Genomic DNA, 20,015 nt, shown 5'->3' with positions numbered 1-20,015 from the left:
TAATACGCATAAAAAAAAAAACTATCACGCGTAGTAATACAGCGAATGCGTTCAATCTGAAGGACATATCCTTGTGAAATATCAGCGACTAAGTTGGCTATATTATATGTTATTCTTTTAATTATATTCTTTCTTCTTTCGTTATTATAAATCACTGTTATCATATATGTAGGATGTATATGATTTATATATTTTTATATATAAATGTATTTCTTCTACTTCTTCTTCTTATCATTTTTCTTGTTATATTTTAATATTATATATTATTGTTGTTACAGTAGTAGTTGTAGTAGTAGTAGTAATTGTAATAATATAAAGTGGACTACTTCTACAAGGAAAAACACAGAAAAAAATAATGCAATCGTTTTTTTAAAGAAACAAAGCACACACTATTCGAGAGTTTATACGAAAGTTTGAAGCGTCAGTACGAGCTTCTTCTCTTTTGTCGCAATATTCAAAAGGCGCCACTATAGGGAATTTTTTTCATGAAAAATCTCTGAAACAGCCTTTATGCCAAGAGTGAATCCAAATGTAATTCTTGATCGATTTTCATAAACGAGGTCTCGTTTTGTAGGTGAAGGTTTATGCGAAAGTACGGCTTTTTCGAATTTTTGAAAGAGCTTTATTTTTACCTATAATCTATTTTCGAAAAAACATCATTCTTTGACACGATTTTTTCCAAAGAATACAAAACTTTTTCAAAAATTCGAAAAAGCCATATTCTCATTAAAAGCTTTTTCTTTAAAATGAGATCATGTACATCAAAATCTGCAAAAAATTACGGTTGTACTCATTGTTGGCATAACCATTAAAAAAGTAACATCGATGATCAGTTTTAAATACTTTCCCTCCAGTTGCTTCGTATTTTTCACGCGTAGGGGTTGGGTGATACTTTCGTTATTCTTTATCTTTAATCTTTATAATTTTAATCTAGATACTAAATATATAAAACAAACTATTAAATTAAAAGAGAATACTTCGACATATTAATCGAAAAGGTACATACGTATAAAGAATTAAATACGTTTGCTAATTATATGAAGAAAAGTAAAAAAGCTAAGATTGAAACATTTTTCTTTGAGAAGAATCAAGAAAACGCTTATAATAATTTTAACTATTTATGAATTAAACTTTTTAAATCATCTGATAATCTCTACAAAATTTTTTAGTGATATTTACATAATTATAACCCCAACTCCAATTATTTATTAACGTGTAAACTAATTCAGTATAGATTAATAGGATTTAAAAGTGTTAATAATTTAACTTTTTCATAGATGGATTTGCCTACACTAATTGCATTTGATTTTGATCATACAATTGTTGATGACAATACTGATTTTGTGGTTCGTAACTTATTGTCAGAAGATCAGTTAACTGATGAAGTACAAAATTTATATCTTACAAACGGATGGACGTTATATATGAAAAAAATATTTGAATTACTTCATCAAAATTCAATTGGATTAAAAGAAATAGAAGCAGCTATAACCAATATATCACCAACTCCAGGATTTGATATTCTTTTAAAAGAATTACACTCTCTTGGATATGAAATAATTATTATCAGTGATTCCAATTCCTTATTAATAGATATATGGTTGAAGAGTAGACAATTGGATAATTTAATTACTAAAGTATTTACAAATCCTGCACATGTTTCTGACGATGGTATGATACAGATAAAAATGTATCATGTTCAAGATTTTTGTAAACTAAGCATGGTCAATTTATGTAAAGGTCACATATTAGAAAATTACATTAAGGAAAGATCAGAGGCAGGAATTCATTTTAAAAGAATTGTATATGTTGGAGATGGAAAAAATGATTTCTGCCCGGTATTACGTTTGTCAGAAAATGATTTAGCATTTCCTAGAATGGATTATCCGCTTTTAAAAAAATTGAATGAATGTAAAAATAATGAAACTTGTAAAGTAAAAGCAACAATCATTCCTTGGTCCAATGGATTTGAAATTTTACATAATTTGAATAAGTAAATTAAATTATAGTATACTATGATACGTGTAAACTGAGCATTTATTATTACCTATTATACCCTATTCCCTTATAATTCTCTTATAATAAAAATCATGATCTCTCAAAACTTTTTTTATCTTAAATTTATTTCTAACTTTATTTTATTATTTATTTGTTGATATATTTAATGCTAATTAAAAATTATGTACTAAATTTTAAATGGTTGAAAAATTATTATGACAAAATTAATATTTACAATAAAAAAGAAAAAAATTGTTTGTCTATTCTGGAGCGTTTTGATAGGCTATTAGTATCCACCAATAGGATAACGAAAATTATTGGATCGAAGTTACACTTCTAGAATTCATATATTCTATGAATATAAGTAGTATGTTGGTTACTTAGTAGTTGTATCAAGACGGGTCGAGTCTTCGATCGAAATAATCTTTCAAGAATTTGTCATGGCTTTTGGAGATTATCCCGCTGAATATGACAGAGCAAAACATGGTCCTTATGATCCAGCACGTTACTATGGAAAACGTATGTATCATTTTTTATATTACTTCTAATATATTCTTTATATGTATCCAATTTTTTTTTATATAGTTCACACACATACACACACACATATATATATTTTTTATTACATTTTTTCAGCCGATACTTCCTTTTGTGACGTTAAATTAGGTGAACTTGGAGCTTGGATTCGTAGAAGAAATTTTCATCCTCAAGCTATAGCATCAGCGTGCTCTCGAAGTAAACTTTTTTCTTTTATTAGATAATCTTAATCTTAATTCTTATTATATAACTTAACTGTTAACATATATGTACTAACAAATAAAATATGATGTACTAATAAATAAAATATGATAATGAAAGTTGTTTCTTTTACAGCATTCTGGCGTTGGCAACATAAATATGTATTTCCTGAACGTGCTGGTATAGCTCCATTTTTCCAAATGGCAGTGGGATTGTCAGTACTTTTCTATGTATTAAATTACCCGAGAATTAGTAAGTTTGTGATTGATGATGTTTATTTGAAACTTTAAAGAAAATCAGATAATATGTAAGATTTAATTTTCTTTTTCAGAAACTCACAAAAATTACAAATACCATTAAATTAATAATCTAAATTCTTATATGAAGTTCAGCCAATATAGTCAATTTGGCATCAAACAATTACATGTATATTTATCTGCCTGTATAGGAAAGTCCAAATCTAGAATGTATATTAAATAAAAATAAAAATTCTTTAAATATATCTCATATAATCTTAAACGATAATTGTTTATCAGATAATAAAATTCTAATATAAAATTATGTAAGATTTTACGTTTATGATTTTGTCGGAAGTAAGTTAAGGTTATACGATGTATATACGTAATACGTACCACGTGATGACATTGCGTGATTATTGGTAAATCGTAATAAACTTTCGCCATTTTCGATTGGTCATGAACAAAAAAGGCAGATACGCATATGCTCAATATTTCGATCTCCCTCTACTGGCGCTATATGGTAATCAAAATAAACCATATGAGTGTACACATAGAACGATCTATATCATTTATAACTTCGCTCTAGTTAATAACGTGTAAATGACGTGTCTTGTTACCTGTGACTTTATAGAATTCTTGACATCTGTAAAATTATTGTAATTATATTATAATTAACAAAATGTTAACCAAATTTGAAACAAAATCAGCTCGAGTAAAGGGCTTATCTTTCCATCCAAAACGTCCGTGGGTTCTTGCTAGGTAATTATTTATTTTTTTAATCATTTATCTAAAACTTTTTTGATATATATATTTCTATATATATACGTGTATATATTATTTACATACTTATAATAACATAATATAATAATAAAAGAAAGATATATGTGGATGTATATTATATTATAGTTTACACAATGGTGTTATATATTTATCTAAAACTTTTTTGATTTATATATTTCTATATATATACGTGTATATATTATTTACATACTTATAATAACATAATATAATAATAAAATAAAAATACATGTGGACGTATATTATATTATAGTTTACACAATGGTGTTATACAATTATGGGATTATCGCATGTGTACACTCTTGGATAAATTTGATGAACACGATGGACCTGTAAGAGGAATATGTTTCCATAGTCAACAACCTCTGTTTGTATCTGGTGGCGATGATTATAAAATCAAAGTATGGAATTATAAGCAACGTAGGTGTATTTTTACATTATTAGGCCACCTGGATTATATTAGAACTACAATGTTTCATCAAGAGTATCCATGGATTCTCAGTGCTTCTGATGACCAGACTATACGTATCTGGAATTGGCAGAGTCGTACTTGTATTTGCGTTTTAACTGGTCATAATCATTATGTAATGTGCGCACAATTTCATCCAACCGAAGATATCATTGTATCAGCTTCATTGGATCAATCTGTTAGAGTTTGGGACATATCTGGATTACGTAAAAAAAATGTAGCACCTGGACCAGGTGGTTTAGAAGATCACTTAAAAAATCCTGGGGCTACAGATCTGTTTGGGCAAGCTGATGCTGTAGTCAAACATGTTTTGGAAGGTCATGACAGAGGTGTTAACTGGGCTTATTTCCATCCGACATTACCATTAATTGTCTCTGGAGCAGATGATCGTCAAATTAAGATGTGGCGCATGAATGATGCTAAAGCTTGGGAGGTAGATACTTGCAGAGGTCACTATAATAACGTTTCATGTGTTCTATTCCATCCGAGACAGGATTTAATTCTATCTAATTCTGAAGATAAAAGCATAAGAGTATGGGATATGACAAAGCGTACATGCTTGCATACATTTAGAAGAGAACATGAAAAATTTTGGATACTCGCTGCACATCCTACTTTAAATTTGTTTGCAGCTGGTCATGACTCTGGTATGATAATCTTTAAATTAGAGAGGGAACGACCAGCTTATGCAGTCTATGGAAATCTTCTGTACTATGTGAAGGAACGTTTCCTTCGCAAATTAGATTTCACCACTTCAAAAGATACCTCTGTGATGCAAATTCGTAGTCCAGGAAAGATACCTCCGTACAGTATGTCGTACAATCAAGCTGAAAATGCTGTTCTGATATGTACAAGATTGCCGGCTAATATAGAGAATAGTACTTACGATCTTTATATGATACCACGTGAAAGTGATTCCAATATAGATGCTGATACGAAACGTGCCTCTGGTGTTACTGCCATTTGGGTTGCTAGGAATCGTTTCGCAGTTTTAGATAGAGCATATTCCGTATGACAATTTCTTATCTATAAGGTACACATCGCTTGTAGATTAAATGATAATAACAATTTTTCTTTTTTTTTAGTTGGTCATAAAAAATCTAAAAAATGAGGTAACAAAGAAAGTACAGATTCCAAATTGCGACGAAATATTTTATGCTGGCACGGGCATGTTAGTTCTACGAGATGCAGACCAAGTCACGCTGTTTGATGTCCAACAAAAAAGAACTTTAGCTGAAGTAAAGATTTCAAAATGTAGATATGTTGTTTGGTCTAATGACATGTCTCATGTTGCTCTATTGGCTAAACACACTGTTAATATTTGCAATCGCAGATTAGAATCTCTATGCTCCATTCATGAAAATACAAGAGTAAAATCAGGAGCTTGGGATGATTCTGGAGTATTTATATATACTACTAGCAATCATATAAAATATGCAATTAATAATGGTGATCGTGGTATTATTCGTACATTGGATTTACCAATTTATGTGACGAGAGTGAAAGGAAATCAAGTATATTGCCTTGACAGAGAATGTAGACCAAGAATCCTACGTATAGATCCAACAGAATATAAATTCAAATTAGCTCTTATTAACAGAAAATACGAAGAAGTATTGCATATGGTTCGTACAGCAAATCTCGTCGGTCAATCCATAATAGCATATTTGCAACAAAAAGGGTATCCAGAAGTTGCATTACATTTCGTTAAAGATGAAAAGACAAGATTCGGGCTTGCGCTTGAATGTGGTAATATTGAAGTAGCCTTGGAGGCAGCAAGATCTTTAGATCAAAAAACGTGTTGGGAAAGTTTAGCACAAGCTGCTTTAATGCAAGGCAATCATCAAGTTGTTGAAATGTGTTATCAAAGAACCAAGAATTTTGAGAAATTATCATTTCTTTATCTCATTACTGGCAATTTAGAAAAATTACGTAAAATGATAAAGATCGCAGAAATTCGAAAAGACGTATCTGGACAGTATCAAGGCAGTTTACTACTTGGTGATATTTACGAACGAGCAAAGATCCTAAGGGTATACTTATAAATATTAATTCCTATCACCTCTAAAAATATTATATATGTATTGCGATTTGCTTATGTTTACCATTGTATTGTAGAACTCGGGACAAGCATCGTTGGCTTATGTCACAGAGAAAATTCATGGAATTTCAAACGAGGATGATGACATTCAATATAGTTCCATGCAAGATGAACTTTCAGCTCTTGAAAAAGGAGCTGTATATTTCCATCCACCAGTACCTATTCAACAAGCTGAAAATAATTGGCCACTCTTGACTGTTTCAAAAGGATTCTTCGAAGGTGCAATGATGTCTCGTGGCAAGAGCCAAGTGGCTGCAGCTTTGGCTCCAGAAGATGATACTGCCATAGTTGCAGACGGTTGGGGCAACGACGAAGAGTTAGGAATTGACGATGAAGAAGGTATTGACGTAGACGCTATTGTAGAAGGTGAAGAAACTGCAGGCTGGGATGTTGAAGATGTAGATCTTCCTCCTGAAATTGAAAATGCAATGCCAATATCTGAAGATGGTTATTATGCTCTTCCAACAAGAGGAGTGTCGCCAACGCAACATTGGATCAATAATTCTCAGCTAACTGTAGATCATATATTGGCTGGATCTTTTGAAACAGCTTTCAGATTGTTGAATAATCAAGTCGGTATAGTTGAATTTGCACCGTATCAATCCCTCTTCTTAAGTACGTATGCTCGTTCCAAGACATCGTTTGCATGTTTACCAAATATATTATCCTTATATGGATATCCTCAAAGAAATTGGAAAGATGCTACACCCAAAAGTAATTTACCTGCAGTTGGATTACATCTTACAGATTTAGTTCAAAGACTTCAAGTCTGTTATCAATTAACAACAGGAGGGAAGTTTGCAGAAGCTATAGAAAAACTCCAAGCAATATTACTTAGCATTCCATTATTAATTGTAGATACTAGACAAGATATTGCTGAAGCTCAACAACTAATTCAGATATGTCGAGAATATATTTTAGGTTTAAAAATGGAAACGGAAAGAAAAAATTTGCCAAAAAATACAATAGCAGAGCAAAAACGAATTTGTGAAATGGCGGCGTATTTTACTCATTGTAATCTACAACCGGTCCATCAAATTTTAACTTTAAGAATAGCTGCTAATATGTTTTTCAAGTTGAAGAATTATAAAACTGCTGGTTCCTTCGCTAGAAGATTGCTTGAACTTGGTCCAAAACCTGAATTAGCACAGCAAGTTCGGAAACTTTTACAGGTAAATTTTGTATTTATTACTGTATGTATACACTTGACAAAACTTGGAAGAAATTCAATTGTTATATTTTTTTCTCTCAGGCATGTGATAAGAATCCGACAGATGAGCATCAATTAGCATACGATGAACATAATCCATTCTCTTTATGTGCAAGCACATTCACACCAATTTACAGAGGAAAACAAGAAGTGAAATGTCCACTTTGTGGAGCAAGTTATCAACCACAGTATAAAGATTCATTATGCAGAATTTGTGAAGTTGCAGCAATTGGCAAAGAATGCATTGGATTAAAGATACATATGTAATATATTATATTACTTGAAGTAGTTATAAGATAACATTTTTATATTATTGAGATTTCTAAAGTAGTCTCTTTACAATTTGTATAATTTACTTCAATTTAATATGTTATGAAAACTATTGCCCGCAAGTATTTCTTCTTAAAGCTGAATTTTTTTTCAAATTTTCGAAAATATATAAATGGTCTATAAGTACTTGTTGAAGTAATTCATATCAACCATTATACATATATTGACAAATGAAGAAATATATTTTAACTATATTATTATATATTCCATATAAGCTTTTCTTGGATTATTAATTAATAGTAAAAATATTAGAACAATTACGTTGTAAGAAAGAAAATTATACAAATATATTGTTGATATTAAATTATATAAATTTCGTATATTCAAATTTGCTTTGAAATACCGCGGTTTAAGCCTGATTTTCAATTTAGTAATTTTTAACTAGTCTAGTGACATGTAACAGAATAAATCAGAAAGACCAATGGAAAGTACTTGTCGGTAAGAGTAAACAAATGGAATTAAAAATAAAAGAAATTAATAGAATATGTTATACGAAAACAATTCTTATCGTATTCAAGTTACAAACGGATAAAAGTTTGATACAAATACGATCAATTGGAAAACCTAAAAAATAATGACGTAAAACCCTATAGGATTTATATTCTATAGGATTTCTATAGAAAAATATTATATCGAAAAGTATTATGGAGATAAAAAATAACCTAATGAAAATTCATCGAGGCTTACTTTCATCTTATCTCACGATTTTACGATTTCTTTTCAAAACCATTTCACTTGGTATACTATAACTTGTTCATAATCGTTTGTATCTACGATGAAATCTAAAGTCCCTATGTATTTATTTCAGTTGGTAGAACAAATAGTAATTTTACCAATGCAAGTCCTGTGCAATGATGGACGAAGATCACGGAGGCCGCTTGTGCGTGCCGTCAGATCGTTGATTAGAATAAATTTATTCGATCATATCTATTAACGGTGAACCCCTCCGTGTTTTGATTGTTGTCTTATTGGTATTCGCGGGTGGTTTTAGTGACAATTCGCTTATAGTGAAAATTTTGGCGCGCCGCTTTTCGTCAGTTTGACGGGAGTTTCCGAAGAAATCTTAATGGTATAAGTCGACAATATGAAGGTTCATTGAATCAAGAAATCATTGTAGAATAAGAATCTATCGATTGTTATTACTGTTAGCTCGTAGTAGGATGATTGTGCAACGTGAAAAGTATATACACGCCCGAGCCATTGGCGTTCGCTAAGCGGGCACACTAGAATACGCGAGACCAGTGCCGTAAACATCGTGCGAGTAAATACGCGCTCTGCGTCCTCCGTGTATACGTGTTAACGTTACGCACAATTTCTCGATCTTCCGAGTTTCCATTCGACGTAACGTTATTCTTATAGACGTTCAAAGTGTCCGTTTCGTTAATAATAATTAAGTGAAGTAATATAAATATAAAATTTATCTGAAATCACGAAGTAAGGGAGGTTAGAGTCTCGAAGAGATACGGTATCGAGACGGTGTTGGGAATATCGAAAGCGGCAAGTTTTTTTTCCGTGGGTGCAAAGAAATTTTCGAATTTTTCGTCGGCAGATAAGAAAGTGATAAGAAGTCTAGGGGAGAAAACAAAAAAAAAACAAAAAAAAAGAAAAGAAAGAGTTTTTTTTCTCTCTAACATAAAAGAAAGATAAAACGATTTTGGTGCCATCGGGGGACGTTCGGTTGGCTCTGGGGGAAACAGTGTGTATAGTCGCGCGGCATGAGAAAATGATGTGATCGACGATCATCATGGCGGCACCCATGTTAAAGTGGAAGCGGATCACAAATCCGACCGGGCCTCAGCCAAGACCCAGACATGGGCATAGGGCGGTAGCCATTAAGGATCTTATGGTCGTTTTTGGCGGTGGAAACGAGGGTATAGTAGACGAACTTCATGTCTATAACACAGGTGAGTCAATTTCGCGCTGCTATGCGTCCTTGCGCGCCTGATCCTAACGATTCCCGCGATCCAAGATGGCGGCATTCGTTGACAAGACGGTCACCGGCCGGAACCGATCGGAATCAAGAAAATCTCTGGCTTAGCAACCCTTAATGCGTTCCTCATTAATGAATTTGAAAATTTTTTCAAAACGGATGCTCTTTCTTCTTTTTTTCATCGAAGTTCGTGATAGTTTCATTGCTAGCTTACAGTTCTACTGTCATTTTTCGTGTTTATACGCGCGGGAGCAGCCATTGCTGTCTCGCCCGCCCCACCACGCAACGCAACGCAACGCAACGTCGTAACGCAACGCAACGCAACGCAACGCTGCGCTGCGTTGCGATTCATTGCGTTGCGCTGTGCTGCGCTGTTTCCCATCATTCCACGTTCATGCTTCGTCTTTCCTTCTCTTTTCCTTTTCTACATATGTATGCACTCGACTACTACATACCCCTCTCCTCTTCCACTAGTTTTCATTTTTATATTCCTACTCCTATTTCGAACGTAAACGATATCACTGTTGCCGCCTGGTTACGTGCGTATTGTCCTGGCGCGCATTTTTTTTTCTTTTTTCGTTTTTTTTTTCTTTCGTTTTTCTTTTTTTTTCTTCTTCCTCTTAATTCTTTTCGGAGAATATATTATAAATATTTTCTCTCCTCGCTATATTTTATATGGAATAATTTTTTCTTAGATTAGATAAATTACTTTTTGCAAGATGTAGTTAAATAGAATAAAAATCTCTTTTTACAGCAACTAATCAATGGTTCGTACCATTAACCAAAGGCGATATTCCACCTGGCTGCGCAGCCTATGGATTTGTGGTTGATGGTACGCGCATATTGGTTTTTGGTGGAATGGTAGAATATGGCAAGTACTCTAATGAACTCTATGAGCTTCAAGCGAGTAGATGGGAATGGAAAAGATTAAAACCAAAACCACCAAAACATGATCCTCCACCTTGCCCACGGCTAGGCCATAGTTTTACTCTTATTGGAAATAGAGTCTTCTTATTCGGAGGCTTGGCTAATGACAGTGAAGATCCAAAAAATAATATACCGAGATATTTAAATGATCTTTATACGTTGGAACTTCTTCCAAATGGAGCAACAGCGTGGGATGTTCCACAAACCCATGGTCATGCACCTCCACCTAGAGAGTCGCATACAGGTGTTGCTTATACAGATCGTACAACAGGTAAATCTTGCTTGGTGATCTATGGCGGTATGAGCGGTTGTCGTTTGGGTGATCTATGGTTTCTCGATGTCGATTCAATGACATGGAACAAGCCGGTAGTACATGGACCTACGCCGCTACCACGTTCTCTTCATACTGCTACTTTAATCGGTCACAGAATGTATGTTTTTGGGGGATGGGTGCCCCTTGTGGTGGATGATGTAAAAGTAGCAACACACGAGAAAGAATGGAAATGTACAAGTACATTAGCATGTTTAAATTTAGGTGAGTTAACATTTGAATGTCATTCAAATTGAGTTATATATATATATATATATGTATATACATATATATATATTCTGTAAATTTATACACAATAATATTTTTTTTTTATTTTAGAAACATTAACGTGGGAACAACTGACGGTGGATTCTCTCGAAGAAAATGTACCGCGTGCACGTGCCGGACATTGCGCTGTTGGTGTGCACAGTAGATTATATGTTTGGTCTGGGCGCGATGGTTATCGTAAAGCTTGGAACAACCAGGTTAGGGTTAGTTGTTCTTTTGCGAATATTATCAGAAGAAATGGTATTTTATTGACAGTGTTTTGAAACACATTCACAGGTTTGTTGTAAAGATCTTTGGTATCTTGAAGTGAACAAACCACCTGCACCTTCTCGCGTTCAACTGGTCAGGGCTTCCACTCAAACGTTGGAAGTTAGTTGGGCTGCTACTCCATCTGCACAATATTATATTCTACAAATTCAGAAATATGATATGCCACCTACTTCAACTGGAACATTTCCAACAGTTAGCAATCCTACTAGTGTACCAATTACTACATCTGCAGTCGCAACACCTGCAACTATACCTGTAACAACTCCTCCCATTACGACCGTTGCATCTCTTCCATCGACTCCAACTTCTGCTAGATCGTCATTACCTCAAACTCCAGTAAGAGTGCAATCGACTGTACAAAGTCCTGCCCAGAAGGTACCGCAAGTTACGCCAAAGGTAACGAATCCTATGACTCCAAGAGTAGCTGGAAATCTCATCAGAATTCGATCACCTATGGCGACTTCGGCAGCAAGTACAACTACCGAACAAACATCTCCTATTACAACTGTAACTGGTCAAACACCTACTGCTATGTCAGGAATTGCAGCATTAGCAGCTGCTGCTGCTGCGACTCCAAAAATAAGTATGAACAATGTACCCGTAATACCGCAAACTACGGCTAACACTATTAGGATGAAGAATGTTCAACCGGGTCAGCAAATACGTTTTGCTGCACCTGGAGCAACGGTACTACGTACTGCGTCGCCACAACAGAGTAAACAAATAATACTGCAGAAACCAGGTCAAAATATATCTGGTCAACCCCAAATTGTACATCTTCTTAAAACTGGGCAAGGTATGGTAGCCACAGTGCCTAAAGTAAGTCTCATCCCTGGGAAAACAGTCCAAGCGACTGGAGCAAAACCACTTAATCAAGGTCCTACAATATTGAGATTAGTTAATCCTAATACCGTCGCAGGATCGAAAATATTAACGACTATGAAAACATCCAGTATTGTAGCAATGAGTAAAGGGCAAAACATAAGCGGGAAACAAACAATAATGATTACGAAACCTGGTGGTAACGGTGGTTTAGTTGGAAGGACAAACCAAATTATTGTTGTTACGACAGGATCTAGTTTAAGAGCTGTACAAGCTGTGACGACTTCACAGGCTGGTGCTGGTCAGACTGGTAGTTTAACGACTCCCGTGAACGTTTTACCTTTATCGGCTACAAATCATGTTACAAATCAACAAGGAGTCAAAATGATCGTTGTATCTTCTGGGGCAATGGGCGGGGCTACGACTGGAAAGCCAATAACAATAACAGTACCAGGACAGGGTGGCGTACCAAAGACCGTAACTATTGCTACTAAAGGAAATCCTCAAGCAATATTCAATCCTGGAAAAAGTCAGATAGTTACAATGCCACAGATTCAAAAGGCGTCTGTAAGTATATCTCAAATTTTACATATTAATAATTTTTAATAAACGTATATCTTATCATTTTGTATCGTTAATCGTTTGATCTGTTTTAGGAAACTGTTGCAGTTTCTGGAAAACCTGTAACACTACAAATGTCAGGAGGTATAGGTGCAAAAACTGTTACTTTAATGCCCACAAGTAGTTCAATAGTTACTACGTCTAGTGCATCCGAAACAATAGACGCTAGTAAAATGCTTTTCGTTCCATCGCAAAAACAACCATCAGCTTCATTGGGTAAGTATCATATGTAACAAAATAATATATAAATATAGCAATTGGATCATTTTATGAAACAATTCTATGGCGTATAATTGAAAATTGTAGCATCTACTTCTGATGGTCCAGCTACCACTGATGCAGCTTTAGCTGCTCTAGCAGCAGAAGCAGGCTTAATAGATCCTGTTCAAGAACCGTCTGGTGGTTTATCTTTCATGGTAACCACGGATGATGTTACAGAAAGCGATGGAAAGACAGAGGATAGTTGCAATGGTAACGAAGCAACAACAGCAGCAGCTTTAGTTTCTCAAATGACAGGTGGTGAATCTATGCAAGTTGACGGGGAAGGAAACTTTGTAATTCCACAAGTAGATGGTCCATCTGATATCGTCTTGTCTGAAGATGAAAATAATAAAGCCGATTTAGAGGAAGAACCTACACCTGAGAGTCAGGACGAACAACAACCTGCTGCAGATTCTCAAGAGATGGAACAAGATGTTGGTGGTTCTGCTGTTACAGAAAATATTTCTATGGAAATGTCTCCTGTTAAAGAAACAGAAGCTCCCGCAGAAACGGCATGTGAAAGTTCTACTTCTGCCAACGCTGACGAAGAATTAGCGATAGATTCGAAAGAAAAAATAACTGAGGTACAAATGGAATCTACGGAAAGTACTAACGAAACAGACATACCAAATGAAAACGAAATACAAATTAATGCAGCATCTGAAGAAATGCAAATAAAACAGGACATCGCTGACGAACAACAACCGGTTGGAGAAATTACACCAGAAGAAAGTGTAACTGCTACATTGGTAGAACCAGTAGAAAACAATAAAAGAGAACAAGATACGAAGAATGAATTAAAAACTTTGACTTTTGATTCATATTCGTCCGAGGAAAAGCCTTTATCGTCTGAGCACATATCAGCCGAAGATAATATTTTACATCAATCACATATCTCTCCAGACGAAAATCAAGAAACAGAAAATGTTAAAAGTGATGCAAATGAATCAGAAGGAGGAGAGATTTTGAAAAAAAATTCTCCGATAGAGAATACAGCCGATGAAGATGAGCCTATGCTTACAGATAATTCTTTGCAAGAGACACATGTAAACGTTCATGTTGTAGCTCCTGTTATTCCAACAGAGTTACAAATAAAAGTAGAAGAGTCTGATGAATCTATGGAACGGGATAAGACTCCTGATGTATCGGCATCAAATGTTAATGGTATAGCTTCCGTATTGAAAGAATCGGACGTTTCTCAGAAGCCAATAACACCGGTAAAAGTAGAAGTTAAAGATGAGCACATTACAAAAAGGGATAACGTAAAACAAGAAAAAGTACATAGCAACAGATCAGAGAGCGGAGATGATTCGACGGCATTGACTACTTTAGCTACTGCTGCTTTAGGATCAGCAGAACCACCTGTAAAAATTAAAAATGAACAAGTGAGAGCTTGTTTTTCCCCTTTTTTTTTTTACATTATATATATATTTTTTTCCATATTAAATATATTAAGTATATTGTTACCTTTGAAATTAATACTTATGTATACGCCGTTTACAGAACGAAGAAGAAAAGAAAGAAGCAGAATGGTATGACGTGGGTGTAATAAAGGGAACAAGTTTTACAGTACAGCATTATTATCTTCCTGGAGATGAGCCACTAGATATAACACAACCGTTGACAATGGACATTTTTAAAGGAAGGACGAAAATACCTCTTGAACCTGGAACTGCTTACAAGTTCAGAGTTGCTGCTGTGAATAGCTGTGGACAAAGTGCCTGGAGCGAGGTAATTTACATAAATTTTGTTATTAGCTATTATGTTATATAATCGATTAATTACCATATGTATACTTTTATTATTACAGGTATCTGCATTCAAAACGTGTCTTCCGGGATTCCCTGGTGCTCCAAGCGCCATAAAAATTTCGAAATCTGCAGAGGGTGCTCAAATATCTTGGGAGCCACCACCTAGTAACGTGGGACCCATTTTAGAATATTCTGTTTATCTGGCAGTTAGAAGTGCTAGTACAGCATTAAATAATGAAGGAGAACCAAGAACGATCGTGTCAACACCAAATCAATTAGCTTTCATTAGAGTATATTGTGGTTCAAATAATTCCTGTTCTGTGAATAATAGTTCTCTAAGTGCTGCTCATGTGGATACCACTACAAAACCGGCCATAATCTTTAGAATAGCGGCAAGAAATGATAAAGGATACGGACCAGCAACACAAGTTAGGTGGTTGCAAGGTTAGTAAAGACAATTTTTTCATTAATTACTTCACAATTCGATCAGATGATTACAAACGTTTTGTACGAAAAATTATCTTGATTACTAATCAAAAAAATAAATTTATATTATTTTATCAGCAGATCCAACTACCGCCGTAAAAAGTAATCCACAGGTAAAACGACCTGGTCCTGATATACGTTCACAAGCAAGTTCACCACAAAAGAAAGTGAAATCAGACACAGCAGGCGATAATTTTTCGTGAGCCTGTCGTATTTGACTTTTTATAACTCAAACGAGATGCTATTCATTATTTAAATATCCGCTGATACACACACGCCTAACAACGATAATGAAACAGTGTATTGTTTGAGCGAACAACGTGATAATATGCGAATATATACAAGAATTGAATCTGCGATATGGGGCAATGAAAAAAGAAGAAGAATAAGAAGAAGGTGTCCATAAGTAGAATGATTGAGGTATAACATAAGAATTTAAAAAGTATTTTAAATGTTCTATATAAATACAAGGTCTTTCTGTACCACGATTTTCACTCACCGTTATCCTCCTATTCTTTCGCAAGTAAGCGAAAATATTCTGTAAAGACAGTATGAGTATCATTAATAAACGACAAGAGGTAATTATTTTGAAGTTAAGCAAGTTTTTCCATGTTTATAGTATTTCTATAAATGGTAAGACATATAGAGGATATTCACACTTGCATCAAAAATCAACACATTTTTCAACGATTACAAAAACTAGTTTTACCTAAACATCAGTATATCATTTTAATTCATTCTTAAACTATATAATCTTTCTTTTAAATCAAATATTTACTTATCGTTTAACGCGAGTCATTTTAAAGTTTTAACAAACAAACCAAAATAAAGATAAAGAACAATATTGTAGGAATTACAAAAAAGGCTGATGCAAGTGTTAAAAAAAAAAAAAAAGAAAAAGAAAAGAAAAAAGAACACAAAAGTTTTGAGATTATAGCAAAAACATAATTTCACGTAAGATATCGGTGCTATGCATTGTCTTGGATACTTTTGTTACTGCCAAATAATGAGAAAAGAATAGATTGTTCAGAATGAAAATGCAACACGTACTGAATCATCTCTCTCTCAAGAGTGTCTAATTGTACATTACTTATATGATTTATTAGTCTCCAGAGCATTTGAGAGACAAATATATTTTGTAAAAATAGAAAGTAAAGAAAAAATGTGTGTAATATCCACGTATGTCTTAAGAATTCGATTTAAAGATATTAATATTTTAGTAAACAGACAGTGTAGTCGCGGAAAAAAAAGTTACGGATATTCTCCATAAAGAAAAAGAATATTTGTTTTTATAAAATAATATGTTATAATACTAGTATTATTAATATATAGGGACAATCTGTTACAGACGAAATTGGATATAATTATGGAAACACATGATAAATAATTAAAAATAAACAAATTAAAAATAGAATTATATACCATGCATATATTATTGTATGAGAAAAAGACATAAAAATTTAATATCCCTAACTTTTCTCTTGTGCATAATATAATATATTTTAATCAAAATATTCAATATAAGCTTTTAAAAAACAGAAAAATTGAAAGAATTAATTATATATAAAATATATTATCCTCCGTCTAGTTTTTTCTGGGTGGCTTTTTTCTTGGGGCTATGTTAAAACTCTACAATAATAATTTAAACGCGCACATTTTATGTTGAATTGCGAATATATGTTTTCTGTTATCCATCTTTAAGTAAAAAAAGGAAAAAAAAAACAAAAAAAAAGAAAAAAAAAACAGAAAATAATTTTCCACTAATAGAGTATTGTAAATGCTCTGACATGTGTTATATCAAGTACATATGTCATTTTAGTGGATTTATTATAGATGGATTATTTAAAATATATATGTTAAAAATGATATAAAATGAGTGTTTTAGTATAATTTTGCATTATCTGAGCGTACAGATTTCAATTATAGTTTGTATTTCAAAGGAATATCTATCGAATAATCTATTTTTGCACATAGTCATTACTCTCTTAACTCGTTATTTCAATATATTTTATTTTATGCTATACCTAATAATGTACAAATTAATGTTTCTTTTTAAATAAATTTTTGCATAAATTCAATTTATATATTGAAAATATTATTTGATATAGCATAAAGTAAAAAATGAAAGTGTTTTTTTTGATTGACAAACAAAATTGATGATAAAATCTTGTGCATTATGTAATTGATATTAATCTTATACATAAAATATATAAAAAAAAAAAAGGTTAAATAATCTTGCTTTTAAATTGTCAGACATGTATTTCAATTTTGCGTTCTGAATTACTTCGCTTAAATGATAAACATTTGTGTGCAACTTATTAATAGGTTATTAATAAATTTCCCCATCGTTTTGTTTTATAAATTCTATATGCAGAAGATGATGCTAGTTTTTAGAAACTATTTGCAGATATAAAATATTTTCATAAATATATGTATCATAGAGCATTTTGTTCTCTCTCTGTAAATCATCTCACTGCATTTATATTAATAACAGTACGCTCTCCAATATGTTGTAAGATCTGTTAATAAATGTAGATCAATTTCATAAAAAGAAACTAGACTTCATTTGATTATAGTATTGTATGTAATTACAGAATGTACTTATACTATTGTATATACTATAGCATATTAGAAGAATCATTGTAATGAACTTTATGATACTTTATTTTATGTATTTAAGTGAACATGTACCAACAGAAAAATCATAAGGTACAAAGCACTTAAAAATTTTATATAACATACAATGCATTGTGTTCTTTGATGGACATCATTCAAGGACATATGTATATGATTTATTTTCAATCATTGTTTATTCTTAAATTTACAATATCTGCTATATATATATAGTTCTTTTTTGCAAGGACAAAATGTTGATTTAATTTAACATAAATAAGCTTGAAATAACGAAAGAAATGTTGTAAATTAGTATTAACATTGTAGATAAGAGTGGATGAATATTAAGGAGTAAACAAATTCATCCATTTTTACAATATATCAGAATTCTTTCGTGTTGCCTTTCCATTGATATCTAGCCCTTTCTTGGCAGTAACGAAAGCAAGTATATTGATGTATCCTACAAGTTTGATTGACATTTTTAATGCATTAGATTCTATTATAAAGTGAAAATTGGTGATAGGAAAACAGCTCTACTTCCTTTTAATAGTCTTATCCACAAAGCGAATGTAACATGTTGATAGAAAATTATAAAATAATAATGGGACAACGATTTTACTAAAAAAAAATTTTTTTCTACATAATCATACAGTGAGTGTATAGCAAGAGACCATAATATTTGGTAAGATAACTAAATTGAAAATAATTCTACATTACTGAATATTTACTTATGAGATACAACTAAGTCAACTATATTATCGGACAGACTTCTGATTGGCTGTAAATAATAAAATGCCACTATAAGTTGTAATGAGAATTCAGAAGAGACAGTAAAAAAGATTTAGTGAAGAAATATTTACACAATAATACGTAACATGTTATCGCTAAGTGGATCGATATTGCTAGATATTGCACTGCATACAACTTGCAATTAAATAGCATACATTTATACATATTTTTCCATATGAAACTTCAAATAGATTTTTCGACGTGTTTCATATTTCAAATTTCTGAGAACAACTAGAAAATTACAGATAATGTAGAATGTATCTAAAAAGATCACAGGATACTAAAACTTCTTATAGGCGTATTTGGAACATCTGGAAAAGGTTCGTGCTATTGAAATACTTATTATTTATGATACTGTTTTATAATAAGATAAATAGCATGTAAACTGAGATAGCAGTTTCGGGAAGTATGATTAAAGAAAATGGACGGCATTTCAAAATTCTAAAAATTTCTTATAATTAATGAAAAATCCATAAATATATACTTTCCCGTAGACAGCTATCTTCCCTGATTACATATTAACAAAGAATGAATAACAAATCTAGACATTCAAAAAAAATATGCAACTTTATGGATATATAAAAAATATCCTTCTAATTAAAACACAATTTTAAATGATCAAAAAAATAAAGATCGTTTCAATTAGGTGGAAATTTTCTAAAAAGAAAAAAATATTCATGAAGTTCTATAATTTTTGTATTACTAGATTTGAAATAATTTCTTGCAAGCTATTGTAAATATGTCTTGTGAGCCATGTTAGATTTTACAAATTTTTAACAGCATTTTAAAAATCCGTGTGCCTAATTGCAGACCCAATTATAACAAAAAATATTAAATCTTTGATCGCTTAATTGTTCTCAATACAAGATATTTGCGTTAATAAAAGGAAATTGTATATAAAAGGAATGTTATATGAAAAGGATTTTAATTTCATATTTTTTTTAATTTTTTCTCTGACATGATTCAAATAATTATTTTCATAGTATTCCATCGAAAATAAGTTGCTATTAAATTTGTGTATACAGTTAAAAATTAAAAAAAAACAAAATTCTAAAAATGATTTA

The 20,015-nt window shown here is 32.4% G+C and overlaps 4 protein-coding genes across 8 annotated transcripts; all 4 read left to right on the top strand.

Moving 5' to 3' along the window:
* The first annotated feature begins 554 nt into the window (after positions 1-554).
* Positions 555-2,013, top strand: LOC127071761 (probable phosphatase phospho2). Its single transcript, XM_051011390.1, has 2 exons — positions 555-998; positions 1,278-2,013. The coding sequence occupies exon 2, from the start codon at positions 1,278-1,280 to the stop codon at positions 1,995-1,997; it is 720 nt and encodes a 239-aa protein (XP_050867347.1). The 5' UTR covers positions 555-998; the 3' UTR covers positions 1,998-2,013.
* A 338-nt stretch (positions 2,014-2,351) lies between these two features.
* Positions 2,352-3,238, top strand: LOC127071807 (putative ATP synthase subunit f, mitochondrial). The gene is made up of 4 exons (XM_051011490.1): positions 2,352-2,517; positions 2,635-2,733; positions 2,872-2,988; positions 3,068-3,238. The coding sequence occupies exons 1-4, from the start codon at positions 2,439-2,441 to the stop codon at positions 3,094-3,096; spliced, it is 324 nt and encodes a 107-aa protein (XP_050867447.1). The 5' UTR covers positions 2,352-2,438; the 3' UTR covers positions 3,097-3,238.
* A 310-nt stretch (positions 3,239-3,548) lies between these two features.
* Positions 3,549-8,366, top strand: LOC127071793 (coatomer subunit alpha). The gene is made up of 5 exons (XM_051011458.1): positions 3,549-3,734; positions 4,027-5,251; positions 5,328-6,275; positions 6,361-7,515; positions 7,596-8,366. Exons 1-5 carry the CDS (start codon positions 3,655-3,657, stop codon positions 7,818-7,820), a joined length of 3,633 nt encoding a protein of 1,210 aa, XP_050867415.1. The 5' UTR covers positions 3,549-3,654; the 3' UTR covers positions 7,821-8,366.
* Positions 8,367-8,722: 356 nt separating this feature from the next.
* Positions 8,723-16,146, top strand: LOC127071791 (host cell factor). Of its 5 annotated transcripts, none has more exons than XM_051011445.1 (9): positions 8,723-9,787; positions 10,568-11,275; positions 11,390-11,535; positions 11,615-12,997; positions 13,087-13,267; positions 13,358-14,697; positions 14,816-15,043; positions 15,123-15,507; positions 15,631-16,146. In XM_051011445.1, exons 1-9 carry the CDS (start codon positions 9,628-9,630, stop codon positions 15,750-15,752), a joined length of 4,653 nt encoding a protein of 1,550 aa, XP_050867402.1. In that variant the 5' UTR covers positions 8,723-9,627; the 3' UTR covers positions 15,753-16,146. The 5 variants fall into 5 exon arrangements, with proteins under 5 accessions (XP_050867402.1, XP_050867401.1, XP_050867398.1 ...); XM_051011444.1 differs by having other exon boundaries at positions 15,628-16,146; XM_051011441.1 differs by having other exon boundaries at positions 11,390-11,541.
* Positions 16,147-20,015: the final 3,869 nt, after the last annotated feature.

This window comes from Vespula vulgaris, chromosome 23, assembly GCF_905475345.1.
Source record: "Vespula vulgaris chromosome 23, iyVesVulg1.1, whole genome shotgun sequence".
In the NCBI taxonomy this organism is placed as follows: domain Eukaryota; kingdom Metazoa; phylum Arthropoda; class Insecta; order Hymenoptera; family Vespidae; genus Vespula; species Vespula vulgaris.
Note: the sequence above shows the minus strand (reverse complement) of the source record. Positions and strands in the feature narration are given on the sequence as shown.

Coding starts and splice junctions, on each gene's coding strand:
- LOC127071761 (XM_051011390.1), top strand. CDS start 1,278: ATGGATTTGCCTACACTAATTGCATTTGATTTTGATCATACAATTGTT.
- LOC127071807 (XM_051011490.1), top strand. CDS start 2,439: ATGGCTTTTGGAGATTATCCCGCTGAATATGACAGAGCAAAACATGGT. Junction 2,734..2,871: donor AGCATCAGCGTGCTCTCGAA/GTAAACTTTTTT, acceptor TTTCTTTTACAG/CATTCTGGCGTTGGCAACAT. Junction 2,989..3,067: donor ATTAAATTACCCGAGAATTA/GTAAGTTTGTGA, acceptor TTTCTTTTTCAG/AAACTCACAAAAATTACAAA.
- LOC127071793 (XM_051011458.1), top strand. CDS start 3,655: ATGTTAACCAAATTTGAAACAAAATCAGCTCGAGTAAAGGGCTTATCT. Junction 5,252..5,327: donor TTTTAGATAGAGCATATTCC/GTATGACAATTT, acceptor CTTTTTTTTTAG/TTGGTCATAAAAAATCTAAA. Junction 6,276..6,360: donor AACGAGCAAAGATCCTAAGG/GTATACTTATAA, acceptor ATTGTATTGTAG/AACTCGGGACAAGCATCGTT.
- LOC127071791 (XM_051011440.1), top strand. CDS start 9,628: ATGGCGGCACCCATGTTAAAGTGGAAGCGGATCACAAATCCGACCGGG. Junction 9,788..10,567: donor ACTTCATGTCTATAACACAG/GTGAGTCAATTT, acceptor CTCTTTTTACAG/CAACTAATCAATGGTTCGTA. Junction 11,542..11,614: donor CTTGGAACAACCAGGTTAGG/GTTAGTTGTTCT, acceptor ACACATTCACAG/GTTTGTTGTAAAGATCTTTG.